This window comes from Aquarana catesbeiana, linkage group LG02 (genome assembly GCF_042186555.1).
Source record: "Aquarana catesbeiana isolate 2022-GZ linkage group LG02, ASM4218655v1, whole genome shotgun sequence".
Taxonomy (NCBI): Eukaryota; Metazoa; Chordata; class Amphibia; order Anura; family Ranidae; genus Aquarana; species Aquarana catesbeiana.
In genome coordinates, this window is record NC_133325.1 from 643941235 (window position 1) to 643968174 (window position 26940).

Consider the following 26940-nt stretch of genomic DNA (forward strand, 5'->3'; position numbering starts at 1 on the left):
AGCACTAAAAGCTGAAAATTGGCCTGGGCAGGAAAGGGGTAAAAGTGCCTAGAATAGAAGTGGTTAAAGTTAACCTCACACAGTAAGATTTTACAATGTGAGAGACCTAAACAATCCACTCAATTTAGACCCCAACTGGATACAGCTATTAGGTTGTCGTGTTAATTTGACAAATCAAATAAGGGTCTGTGCTGGGTAACTTCCTCTGCATGTGAGAGACTGTAAGGAGCCTACAGCAGATATGTTTGGGAATACCTCCATGCTCCCTACTGCACACAAGTAAGCAAAAAGTAAAGTAAAGTAAAAAAAAAGGGTTCTCAAATCAACAGGAAGAGGTAATGGGGTGGACTGGTATACTATTACAACACCTGGGTAAAAAACAGAAGAAGCACTGAGCAGGTAGGTAGGCAGGCTGATTTGGGGTTTTCTGTATGCATTCCAAGGCTTAATTTCTAATTTTGGCAGAAGTAATCATTTAAGCAAATTTAAAAGTAAGGATTTCTACCTTGAGGAAAAAACATTAACTCACCCTAACTGGAAGTCTTCCTGTTGATATTCGGAAAGGTGGCCTGCTCACCCTGGATGAACTCTGGAATTCTCTGGTTTCCTGGTATGGATGTGTATAACAGCTGCTTGAAGCATCACTTCAAAGGACAAAGGGAACACTGTCAGCTCTTTGCAATTGATATATTTTACAGAAACACCAACACAAAGATAAGCATCTCAAGTGGTTAAACCTTTGCAGAATGGAATTTATATTACCACCAGAGCACTTGATAGATAAACAATGCACCAGTTCTTTTCCAGCATCGACTGGACACATAGGGGCTAGACGCCTAATGTGCAAGAGCCCAACCTATATAATTTGTCTTTGCACCTCAAGCCTCTTACTACATTATAGGGGTGCTGAAATTAATCGCAGCATCGATGCACTGCGATTCGGGTGCCCCCGATGCGGCATCGATGCTGGAACCCTCATAATCGATTGGCGGGTGACATCATCCTGACTTGCCCCACCCCTCCTGGGAGAGCGATCAGAGCGTACTCTATAGGTGTTAAAATAAATTTGTCTTAATGAATCCCGTCTTATAGTACATTAAGTGCTTCACTGTATGTGTTTTTAAAAAAATATGTAGTTATATATCGCATTTCAGAGTGTCCACGCCGCTGGTCACTGCCTGGCCCGCTTCTCTTCTGATCTGATAGCTACAGTCAGCGGGCAGGGCTGAGAATCCCCAATGACGTTAGCCGGGACGAGAGAGGAGAGAGGCGGGCAGGGCAGTCACATGAGCGGCGTGGGCACTCTGAAAAATGCAGTATGTAGATACATATTTTTTAAAAAGCACATACAGTGGGGCACTTAATGTATTGTAACAAGGGATTCATTAAGACAGAGTTATTTTAACAGCAATAAGTAGAGTACATATGAGTTTGTACTCTACATACACCTGGTACACGCTCAGTGCTGACAGTTTCCCTGGGCTTCCCTGTTTGCACATTCCACTGTGTTAACTCATAGTGTGCTGGAATGTGCAAACAGGGAAGCCCAAGGGAGCTCTAAGCATGGAGCCAGTAAAGTAAACTTCACAGGGCTGTTTGTCAGCTGTGGATTCTATCCCTCCTGACCTCCCAGCAGCAGTGCGTTTTCCTCCTATGTGAAGCCTGCACCAGATTAGTGCACTTTGTAAGGGAGATTCTTTTTAATTCAAAGTGGAGTTCCAATCTATTTTGTTTATTATGGGCACTTTCACACTGAGCCGCGGACAGCGTTAGCGGTAAAGCGCCGCTAATGTTAGTTGCGCTTTACAGCTGTTTTAACGGCGTGGCGTTTAAAACCTGCTAGCGGACGACGAAATGGTTAAATGCGCCCGTGTAGCGCCGCTGCCAAATCGCTTTGCAGGCACTTAGGAAACGGTGCCCATTCCTTTCAATAGGCACTCGGGCATTCATATTGGGGTGGCAGGGGCTTGGGTTTTTCAGGCGCTATTTTTAGCTCTTTAGCGCCTGAAAAACGGCTCAGTGTGAAAGGGGTCTAAAAGTCAGCAGCTTCAAAAAGTGTAGCTGCTGACTTTTAATAAAAAAAGACACTCACCTGTCCTAGGATCCAGCGACGTGGCCGCCCAAACCCTCCATTCTCTCCCCTGCCTGTTCACGGCACCGGCAATACTAGCGTGGGCTATGACAGCTTGCAGCTTCACGACTGGGTGCACATGTCTCACTGCACTGTCCTGAATGGTCAAGCAATCTTCTCGGACCTGTGACATGTCCCAGAAGGATGCAGGGAAGGAGGAGCCGCCTAGGCAGCCTGAGCAGAAGTGGGAGCAGGTACCTGTCAAAACTAGGTAACCCCCCCTCCTTCCAAAAAACATTACATGCCAAATGTGGCATGTAAGGGGTGTCAGGACTCCTTAAAGTAGAAGTTCCACTTTGATAAAATATGTTTATACAGAAAGCACTATGACATCCCCAACCCTGGACTCCAGGAGGAGACCATCACTCCCCCAACCCTGCCATGTACCCTGCAGGACATGATGACCATCTTACCATTGTTCCCTTTGATTCTTCCATCCTTCTGTCCCCCCTCACCACCACCATTTTAATCTTTGAACTCTTCCATACTTCTGTTCCTATCCATGGATTCATCCATCTCCATCCCTAGCCTCTTCCATCCTTCTGTTCCTAGCCATGGATTCCTCCATCCCCATCCTTTTCCATCCTTCAGTTCCTATCCCCAGACTCTTCCATCCTTCCTTTCTTATTCAGTTCCTACCTGCCTTTTATCCTGGACTTTTCCATGTCCTTGTCCTGCTATATACAGGGAGAGTCCTTTTTTTTTAAAGCAGATAAAATGAAAAAAAATGGAGTTCTTCTAAATGCCTGAATTTTTTTGACAGAAACCATCGTCAGTAATCGTGATGCATCGTGGAATCGAATCGTATTGAATCCTTGACCAGACAATCGTAATCGAATCCATGAGACCAGTGAAGATGCGCACCGCTACTACATCATAGTTATTGTTTCCATACACTGCACTGTTGTTAGTCAACAAGCCTGAAATAGCTGGATGCAGTTTGGAATAAATGGCTCTATAATATTAGGCTATATCTGTACTATATACATTCACAGGGCCATAAATATTTTGCTGATGTTATTACACGTGTATTTTCTAGGAGAAAATTTCCAGCATAATCAGCAGTAAAATACTTGCGTTAAGATGCGTTTAATGCGTACATAGTGATAATTTTTCCTTCCCCTCTGTGTAGACTTAAAGTGGTTGTATAGGCTCAAGGTTTTTCACCTTCATCCAGCTCCCCCTAAAAAATTTACCTGAGCGCCATCTCGATCCAGCAATGTGCATGAAAGTCTGAGCGCTCCCGAGTTGCTCCTTCCTCATTGGCTGAGACAACAGTGGTAGCCATTGGCTCCCACTAGTGTCAATCACAGCCAGTGAGCCAATGAGGAGAGAGTGGGGGCAGGGCCGAACTGAGCTTCGTGTGTGAATGGACACACAGAGCAGCGGCTAGGGAGTGAGCCTGCTCGGGTGCCCCCATAGAAAGCAGATTGCTATGGGGGGCAAAAAGGGAGGAGGGAGGGGCCTGGAGTGCTGGCAGCGAGGATTGGGGCTGCTCTGTGCATAACCATTACACAGAGCAGGCAAGTATAATGCCCCGTACACACGGTCGGATTTTCCGATGGAAAATGTCCGATTGGAGAGTGTTGTCGGAAATTCCGACCGTGTGTGGGCTCCATCGGACATTTTCCATTGGATTTTCCGACACACAAAGTTGGAGAGCAGGAGATAAAATTTTCCGACAACAAAATCCGTTGTCGGAAATTCCGATGGTGTGTACACAAATCCGACGGACAAAGTGCCACGCATTCTCAGAATAAATAAAGAGATGAAAGCTATTGGCCACTGCCCCGTTTATAGTCCTGACGTACGTGTTTTACGTCACCTCGTTCAGAACGATCAGATTCTCCGACAACTTTGTGTGACCGTGTGTATGCAAGACAAGTTTGAGCCAACATCTGTCGGAAAAAATCCTAGGATTTTGTTGTCAGAATGTCCGAACAAAGTCCGACCGTGTGTACGCCCTATAACAGGTCTGTTATTTAAAGAACAAAAGAAAAATGAACCTTTAATATCACTTTAATTCACGCACTTACAAACGCATATTAATACTTTTATATTCGTAAGCGCATAAACTGCATGTTCTTAGATGCAGATTTTTGGATTCTGTGTTACAGATCTGAATGCAGTGCATGTATATGCACCTGTGTTAAATGGCTCTGTTGCATAATTAAAAAACACTTGCATATGCGTTTTTTTTTTTACGGTCATGTAAATGAAGTTGAAATGTTCTGTATGTACAGTTTGCCAAGGAACATAAAAGGAATGATTTGCAAATCTCTAATGACTAAAACCTTTAAAAAACCTTTCTTCTGGAAATTGTGATGGAAGTGAAACAAGTTGATACCTTCTGTTTTAAGAAGGCTTTGCTGTGCTTCATAAAGTGAAAAAACAAAAAAAAAATATATACAGTATAAATGATATAGTTAAGTGCTTCTCAAAAATATAAAAAGAAATACAAAATAACACATACATGTTATAAAAGTGAACAAGTAGAACTGATGAGGATTATATAACATATGTGACCAATCGTCAAGGTTGAGTTGTTTGTAGGTAGATAAGACTAACCTGCTACCATAGCTAGTATCTGCAGTACCATTCTGTTCACTGTGCAGTCTCTGTTTGCGCCTCCTCTCTATATCATGCCGTAAGTCATTTGGGTCTTCAATTAGTCTGTGGCTTCCCTAAAAATAAAAAAAGCGGCGGAAAAAGATAAAGTGTATGCAAACTCAATCAGTAAAATCTCATAAAAGCTTTAACATGCAAAATTCATTAAAGCAGCCTTTCTCCTCAACTAGGGTTGTGTTGAATTGTATGGTTCATCCAGAGTTTGCTAGGGGTTTCTTGAGCAAATAATTTCGACCTCTCCTAGAAATGACCAATGACACATAGCTATGTGTATAGGAGGCATTCTTCTCAATGACCACCAGCATAAAGGGATCTTTCTCACACTGATCACAAATGTAAAGCAACACTTCTTCCACTCAACACCAATGCAAGAGGGTCCTTTTCCCACTGACCACCAGTTTAGCTATATTAAGGGTTTCTCCGAGTTAGAAAGGTTGATCCTGCCATGATGGTTATTGTGCAGGTAGTTTCTGCTACAGGGTGACAATTCTCTGTCTTTCTCCCAATTAATCTCTGGAAAATTCTACCTGTTTCACACTCTCCCAATTTAGGCAAGTGGCTGTGCTGCAACACATTATGCAGGCACGTTCCATTGTTGTCACCATCAAGAATCCTGCCCTGAGAAATGACATGCAGCAGTTGCTGGAGTACATGCGTGTAAATAGAAAGTGGCTGCAATGAGGCTGTGGAAAATCAACATCACTGAGAAGTAACTAAGGATGAAAAGAATAAGAATTTTAAATATGGTCAGCTACCAAGAAAACCTCCTTCAACATTTTGCCTACAGGAATTTCTTTTAGGGCCCATTCACACTAGAATAAAGGGCTTCCCGCATCGCATTTCAATCGCAATGCCCTTGCGATCTGCTGCAGGGGTCAGTGCAAAGTTAATGACACCCCAAAAGCAGGTCACAAATGCAGGATTGCATGGTACAAAAGCCTTGAGTTTCAAAAAGTAGTGCATGCACTACCTTTTGTGCGGTGCTATTCCTGCCCATTCAAAATGAATAGGATTGAAATCGCACTGCACAGAACTGCATGTGAATCGCAGAGGAACACTGCATTCAGTTTCTAGTGTGAATGGGCCCTTAAAGTTATTTTTCAATGCCACAAAGCAGACAATTGCTCATTCATGGAAATCCCCTCTACTGAACTTCTCCACTCTCCCAAAAAGGACACCATAATAAATGAGAAACTCAGCAATTTCTTCCGATAAACATGAAACATTCCTGAGTCCCCCTGGATTTCGCACACCCATCCTAATCTGTGAGCATAATAATATTTTTAACATGATATCTTGTTCACGTCATCTGTGGGGGAAGAGAGCGTATGACACCTCTCTAACCCCAATTCTTCCTCAGCCCCCCGCCCCCCCCATCCTTTTTCCTCTCTTTCCATTCCATATTTTATCCACCACTCTTTTCTCTTTGTTTTCTTGACTGACGTATTACTCTACCCTCTTAAATCTCATAGTCCTGGACGTGTCCTAAAAATACTACTGAAATTGCTTTTGATAGTTAATATTTTTCTCTTTTCCTGACCTGTACTGTAATGGGTTTGCAGCTGCTAAATATGTTGATCTGTATTTTATAATTATGACATGCTCTGTATTATTGTACCTACTTTTGTCATAAGAGAATATGGGGTCAATTCACTAAAGGTTACCGCATGCGATATTAAGGTCAGGTGACTGATTTTACAGGAATAACGCACAAGATAAAAGAGAGCCAATTCATCAAAGTAAAGTATTGAATGTTAGGTAAATACCGCAAAAAAAAAAAAATAGATGAATCATTAAAGTCAATTCACTGAAAAATACACACCTTTGTTATTCATCACCTGGCAGAAGGCAGTCGGTCTTTTATAAATGTACAAAATAACAATGAGGGGAACTCTGCACCGGCCAGCAAATGAAAAGTATACAATGTATCAGTGTGAAAATGTTCCACGAGGGGTAGGCAACCTTTTGAGGACAGTGTGCCGAAAAATTTTTTCAAAGAAATTGAGTGTGCCGATTTTATTACAAAAACATTTCAACTTCACACTCTCAATGATGAAAATTATTTTTTATAAAGTAAATGCTGTAAACTACTTTAGTAGTGAGAAATTAACATCCTGCACTCTCATGCCTCAGCTCAGCCCCAATTCCTGCAACTTCACACCTCAGATCACTGTCCCCCCTGCACATCTGCCCCACCACTGTACTACCCTGCACATCTCCCTCAGCTTTGTACACCCCCTGCTCATCTGTCCCACCACTGTAACCACCTGCTCATCTGCCCCACCACTGTAACCCCCTGCTCATCTGTCCCACCACTGTAACCCCCTGCTCATCTGCCCCACCACTGTAACCCCCTGCTCATCTGCCCCACCACTGTACCACCCTGCTCATCTGCCCCACCACTGTTACCCCCTGCCCATCTGCCCCACCACTGTAACCCCCTGCTCATCTGCCCCACCACTGTTACCCCCTGCCCATCTGCCCCACCACCGTACCACCCTGCTCATCTGCCCCACCACTGTTACCCCCTGCCCATCTGCCCCACCACTGTAACCCCCTGCTCATCTGCCCCACCACTGTTACCCCCTGCACATCTGCTCCACTGCCGTACCCCCATGCTCTTCTTTCTCATCGCTGAACCATCTTCTCATCTGTCCTAACACTGAATTTATCTGCTCATCTGCCCCACCACCACCACCCGTACCTTCTTTCTCCTCTGTACATCTGCCCCACTGCTGTAACCCCTGCTCATCTGTCCCACCAATGTACCTCTTTCCTCCTCTTCCCACTGTACCCCCCTGTACATCTGCTCCACCTCCGTACCCCCTGCTCTTCTGCCCAACCACTGTAACCCCCTGCTCATCTGTCCCACCAATGCACCTCCTTTCACATCTGTCCTACCTCTGTTCCCCCTGCTCTTCTGCCCCACCACTGTAACCCTCTGCGCATGTGTTCCACCGATGTACCTCCTTTCTCCTCTGCACATCTGCCCCACCGCTGTAACCCCCTGCTCATCTGTCCCACCAATGTACCTCTTTTCTCCTCTGCCCACTGTACCCCCCCTGTACATCTGCCCCACCCCTGCACCCCCTGCTCTTTTGCCCAACCACTGTAACCCCCTGCTCATCTGTCCCATCAATGCACCTCCTTTCACATCTGCCCCACCGCTGTACTCACCTGCTCTTCTGTCCTAACGCTGAACCCCCTTCTCATCTGCCCCAACACTGAACCCCCCTTGCTCATCTTTCCCACCATTGTAACCCCCTGCTCATCTGCCCCATCACTGCACCCCCCTGCTTTTCTGTCCCACCGCTGAACCCCCCCTTCTCATTCCTCCCACCACTGTTCCTCCTGCATATCTGCCCCACCACTGTACCCCCTTGCTCTTCTGTCCCAACACTGTAACCTCCCTGCACATCTGCTCCACCACCAAATTCCCATGCCCTTCTGTATCACTACTGAATCACCTTCTCATCTGTCCTAACACTGAACCCATCTGCTCATCTGCCCCACCAATGTACCTCCTGCACATCTGTCTCACCTCTGTACCCCCTGCTCTCCTGCCCCACCACTGTAACCCCCTGCTCATATGTCCTACCAATACACCTCCTTTCACATCTGCCCCACTGCTCTACCTCCCTGCTTTTCTGTTCCACCACTGAACCCCCTTCTCACCTGTCCCACCACTGTAACCCCCCTTCTCTTCTGTCCCACTGCTGAACCCCCTTCTCATCTCTTCCACCACTGTACCTCTCAGCACATCTGCCCCACCGCTGTATCCTCCTGCTCTTCTGTCCCACCTCTGAACCCCTCCTGCTAATTTTCCCCACCGCTGTACCCTCCTGCTCATCTATATGCGTGATATGCAGAGTGGTGAAAGGAAGCAGAGATGAGACACATCTACCTGTCCTGGCACACTCATCCTGCTGATCCACCTCTCACATCCACCCCATGTGCTTGTATCTGATGTATGGGATGTCACATACAAGCATCTGGGATGTCACATACAAGCATCTGAGCTCATGTCAGGGATATTTTCTAAAAGCAGTGGGCCTGTGTTCAGGATCATAAGTTGGGCCCCCGCAGCTGAGAAAAAGTGCGACACTCTGCGCCACAGAAAAAGGTTGATTGTGATGTTCATTGCCCTGAATACTGGCTGTGGCTTAAAGGGACAGAGTGCAGGGGTTCAGTAGTAAGTGACGCAAAGGTTCAGGAATAATTTCAACAAAGTTCCCAGATGCGCAACAGTAATTCCACAAACTGTTACCTCATTGTAGTTTTCTCAATCACAGTGAAATCCCTTATTTCTGAGATTGGTAGGGGCAACCAAGCAAGCCATCTTCTTCCAGATGGTGGACTGGGCTAGCAGGACTGTGATTGGCTTTAGCAGTGGCCTATGACAGTCCTCCTTCTCCTGGATACAGGGACGCCCCCCCCAAGCAGAACTGCACCCAATCTCTTCCCCATCACAAATGCTGACGATTGCAGCCACAGCAAAGTTAGAGAACCAAACAATGTTTCCCATCTTTTACAATGTGTAGGGGCACAGTGCCTCCCCTCAGTGCAGGTGCGTCGTGGAGAATTATGAAACTAGAATGCATTAGTGTCTCACTGACACTTCCCTGCGCTGCTCTGCTGATGGGAAGAAAGTCGAGTGCTGGCAAAAGAGGCTTTGAGTGCCGCTTGCGCCACCCGTGATGGGGGTTGCCTACCCCTGGTTCTACTCTGAGCTCCGGAAATAAACATAAACTGTAATTTCACCAGAGGGAGATGGTTCTGTGAATGAAAGCACACTAGAATGTTTTCGTAGTTTCCGAATATCCCTGTGTGCCATCTGGTGCAGTGTTCGCCTGCAAAAATAAAAACTACAAAATGCGGGAAAAAAAAACCCGCCAAAAATAACGCAAAGTTTAAGTGCTAAATATTGCAAAACATAAATACTTAACGTGTTCGGTAAATAACGCATGTTTTTTAGTGAATTGACTACTTTTTAAATAAATACTGCATGAGTTATGTTAACTTAATTCATGCGGTACTTATCTCCTAGTGAGTTGACCCCTGTGTGTTGGGGCTTTAATGCCTTCTTTTCCCTTCTGTATTGAAACCTTAATAAATATAGGGAACAAGAGAAAATGAAAATGTTGACTTACCTTGTAAATTCCTTATCTTGGAGTATTGTACATGATTTATATTCATAAAAAATGGATAATACGCAAATGACCTATGAATATAAGTCCTGTACTGTTCGACTGAGATGATGGAAATTTTGACTAACCTGTAAATTCCTTAATTTGAAGTACAGTACAGGATACAGGACTTGTATTCACAGACTATGGGTTACATGCAGGATATCTATGGTCTATGAAGTCCTGTACTGTGCAATTAAAATAAAAGGTGCAAACCATATTTTACAAAAGAAAAAAAAAAACAAAAATACATGGCGACTGTTTATGATACATTTCACCTTAGAAAATGAAAGGTTTACATATACTTTAATATTTCTAATGTGCAAATTTAGTACAACCCCAAACATCATTTTAGTGAATTTGCTGGTGATGTAGATATTCAATATCTGAGATAAGAATAGCACAAAAGACAAATGTTCACATAGTCCCTTTTAGATTGTAAGCTCTAACGAGCAGGGCCCTCTGATTCCTCTTGTACCAAATTGTAATGTGACTGTAATGTCTGCCCTCATGTTGTAAAGCGCTGCGCAAACTGTTGGTGCTATATAAAACCTGTATTATAATAATAATAATATGGTATACTGGGAACTTTATTAAAATTATTTAAAGTAATAAAAAAAAATCTTAATCACATCAGTTGGCACAAATGGGAGTCATATCAAGAGGAGTGGAGAGTAGAGGACAAAGTCCGTGCTTAACTCTGGCTTACCCATACTTTTCATCCTCTATGGCAAATTCCAAGGAGTCTGCAGTCCCAATGGGGATTGTAAATCCTATAGAATGTCCTGAATCCTATATAAAGTCCTATAGAATGATCCCAGAAGCCAACCTACCAGTTTTTACTCTGTTCTGTTTCAGTCATCCTGAAATTGCTTATTTCACATTGAAGTTTCACACTGGGCATCAGATAAAACCCAATATATGCAGAAAGAAATTATTCCTAGACACATACTGTACATTAGAGACTGATACAGAATCTGAGGCTTCTTTTATCCAGTTTTTTCTACATAGCAAAGCACATTTTCAACTAAATATTTATGGGAGCTGCAAGCTTCAGCATTTGCTCTGTGCCAGATATCAATATCAGCATTTATTATTTACACATACAGAATATTTTGACATTCAATTACTACTACATGTTGCATAAAATATATCAGTTTCTCATTCTGACCTGACAGTTGTGACAAAGAAAAAATAGCAGTCATGCTATTTAAACTAACCTAGGGGGTTAACCAGTAAAACAATTTCTAATGGCATGCTTACTTTATTTCATTTGGCTAAAGGGCAAACTTCAGACAAGTAAAGTTGACATATAAAAAGCTAAAGAAGTCACTTTGGCTCAAGTCATACGCTGATGTCTAACCAAGTGTATAGGCAACAAGCTGACATTCTCTGTTAAGGAATGAATGACATGATATGTCTGATTGCAGCTACAGTATATGGTTATGTTTAGCTAAAGTGAAGTACATGTGGCAGTCGCACGCCATGCCGGCCAATTACCGTTAAATTATTTGCGGGTTCTGTAGTGCGTGAGGGGATGTGAAATCAACAACAAAAAAAATAATCATCGCTGGCATACCTTCTTCGTAAATAAGGATGGCTCTTTATTACAACGTCACTAGAGAGAAAGTACCACCAACCAACATTTCGAGAGCTCGCAGGGCCCTTTTCCCAAGGTTAAACGATGAGATAGGGACTCCCGAAATGTTGGTTGGTGAGATATTCCCTCTGATGATAATCATAAAATAAAGAACAATCCTTGTTTATGAAGAAGGTATGCTAGTAAGGATTGTTTCCAATGTGTAGCTAAACTCTCTTCTTTGCATTTCTATTATCAAGCATTACATACTGTATGTTAACATTTATTTTTGGTGTAAAAATTCAAATAAAGCTGTACTAGCTGTGGACCTCATAAGGAAAAGTATCTGGAATAATAACTGTCATACATAACCTTAATGTTCCTTCCTGCTATTCTTTCATATTGCACAGACTGTGATGGGTGACCCAGACAGTTTCTGTTGCTCCTTGATAAATGAGGACCATGTGTTGTTGCTCAAAGGCTAAGTTCGCCTTTTACAGAAATTAGCCTATGCAGTCAAAGGGCCCAAGGCGGTAATAAAAAAACGGAGCAGCTTTTGAAAATGTTCAATAATGTAAATACAATACCTGTAGACTATTTGCAACCCCTCCCCCCCAAGCCCAGAAACCTGTCCGAAAAACATTCATAGCTATCTGTCCTCCATTCTGTCCTACTCCTAGGATGCTGTAGCCATTAGTCGCTTGCCCCCAGCATCACTGGTGTGTATTTTTTGTTCAAATACATGCACATGCGCTGTGCGCTCTCTACTAAGAATGGGCTCGGGCATGTTCAGATCGCTGGCACTGCACACCACCAATCATAGGCAGTGTGTGTATGTGCAGCTGCCGGTTGGGAAATGCCTCACTGCCTATGATTGGCAGTGTGCAGTGACGGCTTCCTGGCGGGTTCGTTTCGACCATGCCCGAGCCCATCACTACTCTCCATCATCACTGCTAAGCTAAATTTGAATACCTGATAACTCCATTATTATATAGAACGGTCAATATCGCAATTATAAGACAATGGTCTCTAATGCCTACGAAGTTTGTCAAGCTGGGTGGTGTTGGCAGTGACCAACTTAACTTCCCTTTTAAATGGGCGCCAAACTGTAACGCCAACTCTGCGGTGTGTGGCAGAGCAGCAGCAGCTTCCAGGCAATCCTGTCACCTCCTGAATGCATGTTTTTTTTTTCTTTCCCAATCCCAAGGAAGTTTTTGGATTGAAATACTGTATCACAATCACAAACGAAGCATCTGTGCTGCAGACCCATTGACCTTAATGAGAGACTGACAGGTGGTCCCATCTGTCAAACTGGACAAGCCCAGTTAAAATTTGCTGGCCATGTTTACTATCCCAGGTGCCATGGTAGCTTTAGGTGGGTGGTCAGGGTGCAGTAACAATGCAGTTCAACCGTCTGTTTTTTTTACCAGTCATGGGAAGACCCACGAACTCTAACATTTCCATAAGACTGATAGAAAATGAAAAACCAAATGCATATATTGCCTGCATTTCATAAATGTGCACGTATAAGGCCCTGTTCAAATCTTACGTAGCAGGAATGCAGGTTCCCACTCACAACTTTTTTTGTAAGATTTACATACGCCCGAGTGCGTTGCACATAGGGCAGCCCATTCACTTAAATGAGCTGCCATATGTGCATTTGTCGCAGCAAAGAAGCTCAAGGGCCAATCGTCCCTGAGCCAGGCACGTTTTTAACAAGAACATTTTGCCACAATTCTTTTGTTGTGGTACCACTGTGGCAAAGTCACACCGCATTTGGGGTGCCATTAAGGATGAATGGCATTCAAACCTGCATTGAGCATTTTGCAGCAATTTTAGCACTAGTTGAAAACGCGGGCAGAATCGTGATGATTCTGCCCGCAATTCCAAACTGCTTAGGGTGGATGGGGCCTAAAGGAACATAAATATATGTAAAGATCAGTGTGACTTGACTGTTAACACTTATTCGTGTACACTCTCCTTAATTGAATTAATAAATATAACTAGAGAGAAAAGGAATAGAAAGGGAGAGAGATACTGTGGCTATGTATAAGATCACTTGGTCTGCGTCTTTACACTGACGCTAAATATTTTACAAATACTTACTGGGGCAACTTCCACTGTTTTGTGGAGAGATTTGCTCTGAAGTTCTTCCAAAGAAATATCAATTCTCCTAAAAGATAGAGAAAAAATATAGCAAAGGTTTATTGGCAGCAATGTACCGATCATCAAATGAAGAAAAAAAATTAAAAATTTGATATTTCTTATCCACTAAAGACTTGTGTATAAATATTGTTAGGACCATCAACAAAAAGAGGTAAATATAAATTATCATTAAATAATTTGTTTCACTTAGCAAACTAGGTATATTGCAAGTACCGATACCGTTGCTGTGCGATCTGAGCCCATACAAAATGAATGGCCTCAAATCGCACTGCAAGGAATCGCATGTGATTTGAACAGGAACGCGGTGGTTTTCCCCACCACACCTGTGTGAACCCAGGCTGAAGTCACTATGACAAGAAGCGCATGTGATTCAGGCAGGAATTGCATTTCACCACAAAGGTATAGGTTTAAGGTATCAGAGCATTTTCATGAGTACTAGTGAAAATACTCGGTATTGGAACAGATACTAGTATTGGTGCAACCCTAATATTTTTTATTCAAGCTGTACATGTTTGTTCAATTATTGTAACATTTCCTTTATCTCACATGTGGCAAATATATCTGCGAACAGAAAAATTCACAGAACATTTTTTTTTCAGATTTATAAATAATTTCAATTTGTTCCAAGCTATGTTATTATGGACTGGCAACAATCTGTTGGAAGGCTACTACTGCTGCTTAATAAACATTGGGGTTGATTTACTAAAACTGGAGAGTGCAAAGTCAGGTGTAGCTCTGAATAGAAACCAATCAGCCAATTCTAGGCATTGTGGTGTTGCGTCTTCCCCAGATCAGCTTACCTGTGAATCTCTGGATTGATTTGTGGTGTAGGGTTAAGGTTTAACTCCTGTTTATTGCTCTCTTCTTGCAGCTTGGAGAAGCGTTCATGAAGTGACAATCCAGTTGACCTGAAATTGTTTGCTAGAAATCGAAGGGCAGAAAAGAAAAAAAAAAAAATACACATTTATTTTTTCTTCAATATTATTCTGAATACCCAGTCTTAAAGTGTATACAAACTCTAACAATAAACCTCTCTAGCGTGTTGCCCTTCTCTGGTAAACATACCATTGAAAGGGTTAGGTTACATTGGTTCAATAAGTACAACATATACCTGTTGATCATGACACAAAATCTTGTCAGTCGATATTTAGTATTGTTCTTCCCAATTCTCTTTGTTAAGTATAGAACAAAGCTCCCCCTTCCCATGTCATTGGGAGGAGGAGATGGGGAGGTGTTCTGTAGTCTTAGCACACTTCCTATCCTGCTGTGACAGTGCTGCGCCTTCATAGATACAGTACAAAGAGTATATGTATGTATGTAAATGTTGTCACTCTATGATAGCAAATGTGTTACTGGCATGGTCATGAAAAAAATAAAATAAAACTAATGCAACTACCACATCTAAGAACTGGTAAACTACAATAAGTAACATTTTTGCTCTTTTCTTTTTGGATGTCAAAACACATTTAAAGCGGTAGTAAATGGCAGGCGATTTTTTTTTTTTAACCTGCAAGGCAAAAGTTATAATGTGCTAGTATGCATCACATACTAGCACATTATGTGAAACTTATCTTAGAACGAAGCCCTTCCAGCGGCGAGCTGTCACTGCTGACAGGGCTTCCATCTTCACCCATCTTCTTTCCGGGTTCGCGGACACCAGCTGTGTGAGTAGCCAGAGCTGCAATGACGTCACTCCCACACATGCGCGGGGGAGCCACCGTTTACGGCACAGGACTCTGAAGGAAAGGCCCGGGTGGCCGGTCCCCCAGAGTGCATGCGCCCGTGATGTCACTGGCTGCATGTACAGTGAAGATCTCCTAAACAGTGCATGTTTAGGAGATATTTACAGTACCTATAGGTAAGCCTTAGTATAGGCTTTCCTATAGGTAAAAGCCAGAGGTGGGAGTTTACTCCCACTTTAACACGGACTCCAGTTGTTATATTGCTTTTAGCGCCGCTCAAACTAGAGGTGAAAGCATATCCATGTCCCAGAGCATGGGGTGCAGGCCTGTCCTAATACCAGTCAAGGGGGTTAGTAAATGTAAAGAGGAAAGGATCGGCACTACTCCCGACCAGCCAAGACGAATAAACAATAAGGCATGGCCTCAGCCTGCATGTCTCCACCAAACCACATATTCTGATGCATTTCGACCCGGCCACTGGGGCTTAGTCATAGGCTATGACTAAGCCACAGTCGGCTGGCGAAATGCGTCAATATGTGGGGTAGGGTTGCACCGATATTGGTGCTGATACTAAGCATTTGCACGAGTATCGGTACTCGTGCAAATACGCCGATACCTGAAATGGATACCTTCAGGTTCAGCTCTTTCATCTGTAAGCGCGATTCCCCCGCTGGCAGATGAAATGTATACAAAAGAATACATGCAGTCATTAGTTGTTAGGGAGTGGGGCCGCCACGTCCTTAACAACCAATGACATATCAGCTGTCAGTGGGGATTTCCCTTTGTCGCAGTGGACCCGCCCCGGCTCCGCCCCTAGTGTTGGCTCCGCCCCATCTCACGGCGACTCCTCCCCCTCCCACACAGGCTCCGGTTTTGGTGTCCTCTGGCGATGTGCTTCTCCTCCTCAGGCTCCTCTGCGAGTGGATGCGGGGTGATAGATCTGCCTGCCTGGCGAGTAGTGTGCCCTGCACTGAGCCAGGCTTTGCTGCTGCAGAACTTCTTGGAGGGGGAGGGCAGGTCTAATGGGTGTTGTAGTGTAGCGAATGGGTTCCCAAATACCCCCTTCCCCTCCCCCCTCTCTGCCCAAAACAAGCCCACCTCTCCACCCAAAACCATAACTCCACCTCTCCACCCTAAACAATAACCCCCTCCCTACCTCTCCACCAAAAAAAGGTATAAAAATGTAAAAAGAAAAAAAATAAATAAATAAAATGTAAAAATAGGTATCGTAATCGGTATCGGCGATAACTTGAGGAAAAGTATCGGTACTCGCACTTGGTCTTAAAAAACTGGTATTGGTACAACCCTAGTGTGGGGTTACGTTGAGACATGTAGGCTGAACCGCTCCTTATTGTTTATTCAGTCCAGTTGTACTACATTCATACATTCTACTCTATGCACCGTATTTATAAAAGAAATAAAATCAAAATTACGTCCTATGTGACGCAAAATAATTTATGAACGTTAGCAATTCAGTTTTGTGTTCTACCTATTGACTGTTTTGCTATATGATTGTGTTAGCATGTTTGTAATTTTTGTACAGTGAATGTTCCTGATTTTAATATATGCAACCTCTGCATAGCAAGAGAACATGTGCCTACAGGCTGGGACTCTTGATAAGAAAACGCGTAAGCTCTTGGAGAACATATCTCTCAAATTTAGAAGATCTTGGCTGTGCTATCAAACACAAAGCTCTTCCTGAAGCAAAACAAGATCCTGGCTGCAGAACCTTTCCTGGGAGTTACCTAGACTTCTCACCCAAATCTGCATGGACAATGCTTCTATGACACTGCTAAACAAAGGCCACTACAGCTCAAACCATGGAACAGGAAACTATCTGGGCTACATTACAGAGGAGGGGGGTGCGAGGAGAACACAGTGTTTATTGAAAGTGGCTACATCCACAGGCAATATTCGCATGTTAGAAATCCAACATATAGTTTGTACACAAGTCGATAGGTCCATGCTGAACAAGCCGAAATTCAAACCATTCTCTTAGATTGTACGCTCTAACGAGCAGGGCTCTCTGACTCCTACTGTATTAAAATGTATTGTAGTTGTACTGTCTACCCTGAAGTTGTAAAGCACTGCGTAAACTCTCGGCGCTATATAAATCCTGTATAATAATAATCTATTGCCAGCTTAATACAAAACCCTCTACTTGAACATGGATGGTGGAGAGAAAAGAACCACAATTCAGGCTTGCAAGGACTTTATTAACGAGAAACATAGATCATGATGGTGATTGCCCTTCAAAACCTTACTCCTGAAGTCAAATAATAACATTTATTTTTTTTAGAACACTAAAACCTTATACCTTGAGTCTATCTTGCCAAAAAAAACTTAACTTTATTAATTGGTATTATCCAGGTTTTTCTTCCACCTTGTCCTACCCAGTGAGGTGGTATAAGCTTTGGCTTGAGGTTCATATAGTACTTTTTTCTATTAGGATGACCCTTGTGACTCGACCAACAACAAAAGTTGCAATCACTTCTCCCCTGCTTACTACTTCTTAAGGCTTTGATGTATATCCTATTTCAAAAATGATTTTATTTTCACAAAGCCCACCAAAATCCTTGGATCCAGACTTCCCATCAGGAGTGACACAGGACAGCAATAAAATTTAGTGTCACATTATAAAATTTCAAACTAAATGACAAATGTCTGAAAATATCACATATTTTACTTTCTGAGGCCTAATCTGTAGGGCTGTATGAATAAGCAGGTGGTGATATCAATATTTAGGTAAATAGTAGGCAAATATGCTACATGACCCTTTGCAAAAGAAGTAGTCAAAGTGATCTTTAATATTTCCATTAGCTACAAAGAGCCCATTATATTGTACTAGAAAGAATCCATAAAATTCCGCGGATTACAACTTTAAAGTGTTAAACCCAGGACCCTGCATTCACTATATCTGGCCTCGCACAGTACACAGAACATAGAAATGTAATTATTTTTGTAAATATAAACTGATAAATACCCTTTCTCATCAGCAGTATATAGCAGTCTTGTGACTTCTATCAATTCCTGGTGAAGCTTGTAGGAGGAGTTTTCATACTGCACTGGCTGTCCTCATGATCCAGGACCCCTGACACTATCTGGACAGTGCTAATTGGCCCTGTGCTGATCACATGCACTCTCCCAAGTAAAAAAAAAACTCTCTAGCAATACACACCAAACTGATCATGTGCAGCCTGACTCCATAAATATCAGGTTATTTTTTTGGAGTCAGCGGAAGAAGGAAATGATTTGTGCATGCACGATCGAACAGCCTTTTTACACAATGCAGAGGATTAACCCCTTAGGTTCCACCGTGAGTATAACAAGCATGCTCTACTGCATGTACAGACTGATTTTACTGTTGTGGGTTTAGTAACACTTTAAGCTTTTGTATTCTACCTGAACGTATTATATATATATATATTTTTTCAGGGCATATGGGACCTAATAGCAAATTTGGATACATATGGCCGTGGCCCTATGCCCGAGACAGATATGGAGCACATAAACATGCGACAAGACATACAACATAAATAGACCTGAAGTGTGCCTTGGTTGTCTGGTCAATATGCCAAGTAAAGGGGGCATACCCAAGACAAGTAATGGGTAGTTTATGGAGAAAGATGTGCTGAGAAGTCCCTGAAAAAGGGAAGGGCAGGAGGGTATCGCGCACTGGAACCGACAATGAGCATGGGTAAGTGGGCTACTTAAATACCCTCTGGGCTCCTCCCATAAATTCAGGCCACCATACTGGCCTTCTTATTTATGGTCGTGGCCCTATGACTGAGACAGATATGGATCACATAAACACGCGACAAGACTTACAACATAAATAGACCTGAAGTGTGCCTTGGTGGTCTGGTCAGTATGCCAAGAAAAGGGGGCAAAAAACTCAGATAGGGAAATAACTCTTTATTGATTCTTGTGGTCATTGAGCCATCTTAAAGGCATGTGTCATTTCCACCTGAGGATTTGGGACGTATGTGGCAAAGCAAGCGGACTTCCATCTGCCTAATTTTTTGATTACGAGGTCTGGTACTGACGGGGGTTGAAGCCCAAGTTGTTTAGGAGGATGCTGACATGCCTGATAAACTGAAAGGGTAGCAACGGGCTACCTTCAGATTGCCTGGATAGATGGGACAGTAGCCGGTCGAGCACCGTCACTGGGCACCAGGCGTTGTTAGTCTGAGACAGGTTGATGTCAACCCTGGGGCCGGTTTGTTGAGTTTGGAGACTGAAGGGTGTAATGTTTCGAAAGAGAGTCAGGTGGCGTCGGAACAGTGTCTGACTGCCGGGGTCATTGACGGCAAATTCCCTAGGTCATAGGAAACCGTAGAAGGCCAAAACTAGACTGGGCAAAGTCCCAAACGGAGACATGTCTCTGAAGATGGCATTCGTGATAGGTAGGTGTGTGGCAATATGATATGAAGGCTAGGACGTGTCCAACGTCACCTATCGCTGCCCTGGAGCAAGAGGCCAAAAACTTGCGGTAAGTGTTCCAAACTGTGCGATAGGCCTTCAGTATGTAGCGTGTCAAGGTTTGGTTGATGAGCTGGGTTGCGTTGGCGAGGTGCGATTTTAGACCATCAGCAGAGGCCAGGGTGGGACAGGAGTAGTCGTTGGGTCAGCTCCAGGCTCCTGCTGAAATAAAGTAAGCTTGAAACGGGACAGCGCATCAGCTGCGATATTGCAGTCCCTGGAATATGTCTACAGAAGATATTAAACTGGTGATGGAGTGACAGCTGCACGAGCCTGCGCAGGAAGGACACGATGGGGAGTGACTTGGATCCACCGTTATTGATTATGTCAGTGGTGGCCTGATTGTCTGTGGTGAGGAGCACAGTCTGTCCTGTCCAAGTGTGGCCCCAGACCTGGGCAGCTGCCACGATGGGATACAGCTCGAAGAGTGATGAAGACTGGGTGAAACCAGGGATTAGGAGAATTTCTGGGGGCCAAGGTTGGGCGAACCAGTGGTGGCCACGAAAATGGCCGCGAAGCCCGTGGAGGCAGCAGCATCGGTGACCACCCATGGTGACTCGGCTGACACTGTCGGGATGAACATTGAAATGCCGTTCCGGCTGGTAAAGAACTCGTCCCACATGCTAAGTCTGCTACTGTCGCTTGGTCTAGTTTGAGAATTTGGTCTGGCTCTTGCACTGGTGTGAGAAAGACTAAACACAAGGAGCGTCCTTGAGGAATAATCCTCATTGTGAAGTTCAGCATCCCTAGTAAGGATTGCAACTGCCTCCGGGTGCACCCTTGTGACCAGGTGAAATCGTGGATAACTGTGACACCTAGGAAGGTGCTAGAGTGTGGCGGGCCTTCCATTTTATGCTTGGCTATGGGCACGTTGAGGTTGCTAAACACTATTCTCAACCTGTCTAGATCTGCTAGGGTTGTCCTGGTTGTTCAATGAGCAGGAAGTCATCGAGGTAGTGGATGACTGTCGGACAGTGGGCCTGGTGTGACAGAATCCATGTAAGGGCCTGAGCGAAGATGTTGAGGAGCCATGGGCTGCTTTTAGACCCGAAGGTTAGTTTGGTAGCAAAGTAATAAGACTCCCTCCACTTAAAACAGTGCCCCAGCCAGAGGGATGGCTTGATAGGGAGAAGTTTGAACACATCTGAGATGTCTGCTTTGGACAGCCAGGCGCCAGGACCTATCCCAATAATGGCCTAGATGGCCAGGTCAACTGAGGCGTATTCGAGGGAAAATTCCTGCATTCGTGGGTGGCGAGTGGTAAGGTGACGAGGCCAGTGTGGACCCTGCTGTGAAGCTGTGCACCAGAAATATGGCCAGTGAGGGGATGGGGTGTGTAGAGAGGTAGAACCCCAACCAACTGACATCTATCTGGCCTAGTCAGGATTTCCCATCTTGTTTCAGTAGACAGGTGGCCTTCGGTGAGCTTTATGGGGCACAGAAACTCAGTTAAGAAAAAGACCCGTGAACTACACACCTGACTGGTGCCCTATTAGCGAGATCCTGGGACAGATCAAGACTGGATCGACCGGAAACCTGTGGTGAGGGTGACATAAGTGTAACATGTATACTCCTTTTGCCTGAAATGAACTGGCCCACCCCTGTCATTACCCTGGTAAAAATGCAAACTGTACGTTCTTCCCCGCCTGTTTATTTATTTTTATTACTATTTTTTTTTTTAACCTGGGGAGATACAGTCCAACCTGGTGCAGAATGGAAACCTGAACTGACCTCAGGGAGAAAGACAGAGAAAAGATGAGTGGTCCACATGCCAGTGGAGGTGAATGGCCAACTGGGTGCAGCTGCAAGATTGTGTGGTTGATTGTGTATTTGCAAGTTAGTTTTGTATGCAGGTTTGCATGTAGGTGCCCACATGCAAAGTGTTGGTCAGTCAGGTTGCTGAGATGATATTGCACGGTTGCAAGGGTCTCGATGAGTATGAGGTTGTTTTGAGACGATATTGCGTGGTTGCAAGGGTCTCAGTGAGTGTCAGGCTGCTGGGACGATATTGCGTGATTGCAAGGCTCTCTATGAGTATGAGGTTGTTTGGGACAATATTGCGTGGTTGCAAGGGTCTCAACGAGTGAGAGGCTGCTGAGACGATTTTGCATGGCTGCAAGAGTCTCAATGGGTGTCGGGTTTGCAGAGACGATATTGCGTTTGCAAGGGTCTCAAAAGAGTGTCAGGTTGCTGGGATGACATTGCGTGGTAGCGAGGGTCACGAGCGTGAGGTTGTTGAGACGATATTGAGTTTGCAAGGGTCTCAACAAGAGTGTCAAGCTGCTGAGACGGTTTTTGCATGGCTGCAAGGGTCTCAACGGGTGTCAAATTGCTAAGATGATATAGCGTAGCTACAAGGGTCTTCAAATGGGAGACGGTTTACTGAGACTGTTTTGTGTGGTTGCTGTTAGGAGGCTAAACCATACCTCTAAGCGGGCAGTATACGGGATAAGGAGAACGTCCATTCGATTTGTAGGTTCCCTAGGGGGAACTGACGAATGACATGGGAGACAACGAATAGTAACGAATTGATACAACATAATTATGTGGTAACGAATCTTACCTGCGACAGTGAGCCATGCGAGTAAGTTTGCATCGGACTGTAGCAGGAGTGCAACGTATCAGGAAGGTGAGGCATGGTGCCGTGCACGAGGCAAAACATCAAAAGTTTGGTCTAGTAAAATAGACGAGAGAAGAAGTGCGTACGAATGATTCGCAAGTTCCACTGCAGGAACCAAACACATGGTACGAGCGACACCGCAAGTGGCCATGAATTTGACACAAAAAAACATGGTAATGAATCTGACAGTGACCGGTCGTCTGGGTTCGCATCGGACTGAAGCGGGTGTGCAACACATCCGAAGAGTGTGGTGTGGCGTCGTGCACGATGCACACAAAATAGTTTTGGTTTGGTAAATAAATGAGAGAGGAACCGTGTACAAACAATTCGTAAGTTCCGCTGCAGGAACTGAAACACACGGCATGAGGGATACAACGGATGGCAATGGTAGAAAGTATGCAATGTATCTGATACTAATCAGTTGTAAAGAGAAATGACTCCGATACGAATCAGTTGTAAAATGTCTGAAATGAATCCGATACGAATCGGTAGTAAGGAGTATTAAATGAATCTGATACGAATTGGTTGTAGAGCGTATGCCACCCCTTACTCTGAAACCGAACACATACCAACCACCCAACCCATCCATGCTAATCAAAATGCAGACAAGGCACCAGGTGGGTCTAATTACCACCTCAATCAGCCACAAAACCCATACAAACAATACATGCTCATCTCCAAATGGATGAGACGGCAACCCCACGGACAGTGAATCCTATAACCAGTGAAGCCTATGTCGAGTGATATCGGACAATGACCAACAGCGGCTCGGAGGCTTGGATCTACAAAAGAATCGTATGTTTGTATATGGGATGACAAACAAGGTTTGAATCCCAACTCCAACAGTGAGCGGGAACCGCCGACGAAGACCACAAACGGAGAAGCAGCAACATACTTGCGATCAAATGCACAGACTCACGAACATGAGGTGAGCTGGGAAGAGTGAGCCTAGTGACGTGTAGTATCACGCACTGGAACCGACAATGAGCATGGGTGAGTGGGCTGCTTGAATACCCTCTGGGCTCCTTCCATAAATTCAGTCCACCATACTGACCTTCATATAATTATATATATATGCTGTGCTCAGACCATAATACGCAGCACACTGCATCAAATTGGTCTGCATGGCTGTTGTCCCAGAAGGAAGCCTCTTCTAAAGATGATGCACAAGAAAGCCTGCAAACAGTTTGCTGAAGACAAGCAGACTAAGGTCATGGATTGCTGGAACCATGTACGGTGGTCTGATGAGACCAAGATAAACTGATTTGGTTCAGATGGTTTCAAGCCTGTGTGGCGGCAACCAGGTGAGGAGTACAAAGACAAGTGTGTCTTGCCTACAGTTAAGCATGGTGGTGGGAGTGTCATGGTCTGGGGCTGCATGAGTGCTGCTGGCACTGGGGAGCTACAGTTCATTGAGGGAACCATGAATGCCAACATGTACTGTGACATAAATAGTTTGATAGTACACACAACCTAGATCGTGTGAGAGGCAGTGCTGCAGAGACCAGCAGTAATCTCCCACGGTTAGCTCAAAAGTGCCATTTAGTTATGTTGGTCAAAAAGTCCGAACAAATGTCTCATCCAAAATGCTCGGTAACAATGTTGCAAAGATCTTTCTCAAAATGCAGTATGTGGTATCTCTGTCAGTCAGTCAGGCACGAGAAACACTGTCCAGGCGCAAGCAAACCGCCACTGTCTCCAATATGTATGCAGGACACAGGTAAGGAATCCCCCCTAGAGATTCAATCCTTACCAGACAGTAGCGGGTTAGAAGGCATAAAACAATCATGGACTCGTATTAGCCGACTTCCCTTCAGAGGCACCACTGACGATTAGTTGCTAGCAGGTGGATCGGGTCACTATCCAGATCGGCTCATTCATGTGGAAAGGGGAAAATAAAGAGCTCCATAGCATAATCTCGTTGGTAAAAATTTATTAAATATCTCACCCCCCTGTAGCAAGTACACTTACAATTTAAAACAGCAGTTAAAGCATAATGTACCCAGTCATATCCTTTAAGGAGATCGCGGAGTTGAACAACAGTTGTGCAGCGCGATTTTCAAACAGTGGCTTAACTTCACGATAGAAATGATTCAAGGCTAGTCGTATAGCCACACCCAGGGTCTGTTGTTCAACTCCGCGATCTCCTTAAAGGATATGACAGTGTACATTATGCTTTAACTGCTGTTTTAAATTTTAAGTGTACTTGCTACAGGGGGGTGAGATATTTAATACATTTTTACCAACGAGATTATGCTATGGAGCTCTTTTTTTTCCCTTTCCCCATGAATGAGCCGATCTGGATAGTGACCTGATCCACCTGCTAGCAATTAATCGTCAGTGGTGCCTCTGAAGGGAAGTCGGCTAATACGAGTCCATGATTGTCTCATGCCTTCTAACCCGCTACTGTCTGGTAAGGATTGAATCTCTAGGGGGGGGATTCTTTACCTGTGTCCTGCATACATATTGGAGACAGTGGGGGTTTGTTTGCGTCTAGACAGTGTTTCTCGTGCCTGACTGATTAACAGAGATATCACATACTGCATATTGAGAAAGATCTTTGCAACATTGTTACCAAGCATTTTGGATGAGACATTTGTTTGGACTTTCTGACCAGTATAACTAAATGGCACTTTTGAGCTAACCGTGGGAGATTACTGCTGGTCTCTGCAGCGCTGCCTCTCACACGATCTAGGTTGTGTGTACTATCAAACTATTTATTTCTAGCTTGCCTTCAGCAAGTGTTTACGGCAGCAGCTCAAATCGTGGTTCTTTAATTGGACATACATTACAATATGCATTTCATTTGTTATTATCAATTTACACACCAATTGATATATTAATTTATATACTTCATTCAGGAGCGCTCATTATTTGTAGTCGGTGGCTTTTAGGGTATCTATAAGTGTTTATATATGTACTGTGACATACTGAAGCAGAGCATGATCCCCTCCCTTCGCTGACTGGGCCGCAGGGCAGTATTCCAACATAACGACCCCAAACACACCTCCAAGACAACCACTGCCTTGCTAAAGAAGCTGAGGGTAAAGGTGATGGACTGGCCAAGCATGTCTCCAGACCTAAACCCTATCGAGCATCTGTGGGGCATCCTCAAATGGAAGGTGGAGGAGCGCAAGGTCTCTAACATCCACCAGCTCTGTGATGTCGTCATGGAGGAGTGGAAGAGGACTCCAGTGGCAAGCTGTGAAGCTCTGGTGAACTCCAAGCCCAAGAGGGTTAAGGCAGTGCTGGAAAATAATGGTGGCCACAAAAAATATTTATACTTTGGGCCCAATTTGGACATTTTTACTTAGGGGTGTACTCACTTATGTTGCCAGTGGTTTAGACATTAATGGCTGTGTGTTGAGTTATTTTGAGGGCACCGCAAATTTACACTGTTAGACAAGCTGTACACTCACTACTTTACATTGTAGCAAAGTGTCATTTCTTCAGTGTTGTCACATGAAAAAGTGAAGTGCCATGGTGAACTTCCAGTGACCAGTATGAGAGAGTGAGAGCGATGACACCAAATTTAACACACCTGCTCCCCATTCACACCTGAGATCTTGTAACACTAACGAGTCACATGACACCGGGGAGGGAAAATGGCTAACTGGGCCCAATTTGGACATTTTCACTTACAGATGTACTCACTTTTGTTGTCAGCAGTTTAGACATTAATGGCTGTGTTGTTATTTTGAGGGGGCAGCAAAGTTACACTGTTATACAAGCTGTACACTCACTACTTTACATTGTAGCAAAGTGTCATTTCTTCAGTGTTGTCACATGAAAAGGTATAATAAATTATTTACTAAAATGGGGTGTACTCACTTTTGTGAGATACTGTATATATCTAGATATATAGATCTATATCTAGATCTCTCTTTATATATATATATATATATATATAGATAGATATATCTATCTATCTATTAAATATATATATATATATATATATATATATATATATATATATATATATATATATATACACACACGCACACACACACACACACAGTATATACATATATGGATATACACATACACATATAGACACACATTTTCATTTATTTTTTCCCCAATATAATGTTTATGTAACCCCATATTTGCCATACAATATAACTAACAGACCCTCCTGATTAAAATTATATCACATTAGCGTGACTTTTATGTAAGTTAGGGAAATGGTAGAGCTCAAAGTGAATGTATGCTATTTACTTCTGGAGAGCTTTATTCAGAGTGGCAATGTACTGAGAAAAAAAAATAGTCTGCATAAATTGTTATAAGATTTAGGGAAGTGGACAAGGGCACATATTAATATAACGGCGACTTTTTCAAAGGTTTGCAAACAATAACAATTTGAAAGACATTGGGCTTGATTTACTAAATGCATGGAAATGTTCCTTACGGCTTAGTAAATGTGGTGAAATTTTACTTTGCCCCATACCACATCACAAAAAAAACGA

At 43.7% G+C, this 26940-nt stretch overlaps 1 protein-coding gene across 1 annotated transcript in view; it reads right to left on the bottom strand.

Annotated features, from left to right (window-relative positions):
• Positions 1-26940, bottom strand: part of BCLAF3 (BCLAF1 and THRAP3 family member 3) — a 134058-nt gene that overhangs the window by 21219 nt on the left and 85899 nt on the right. Inside the window, exons 8-11 of the mRNA XM_073616474.1 lie at positions 14491-14611; positions 13631-13697; positions 4700-4815; positions 530-644 (exon numbers count right to left, since the gene is read on the bottom strand). Coding sequence (XP_073472575.1) covers positions 530-644; positions 4700-4815; positions 13631-13697; positions 14491-14611 — 419 coding nt within the window. The remainder of the gene's footprint in view (positions 1-529; positions 645-4699; positions 4816-13630; positions 13698-14490; positions 14612-26940) is intronic.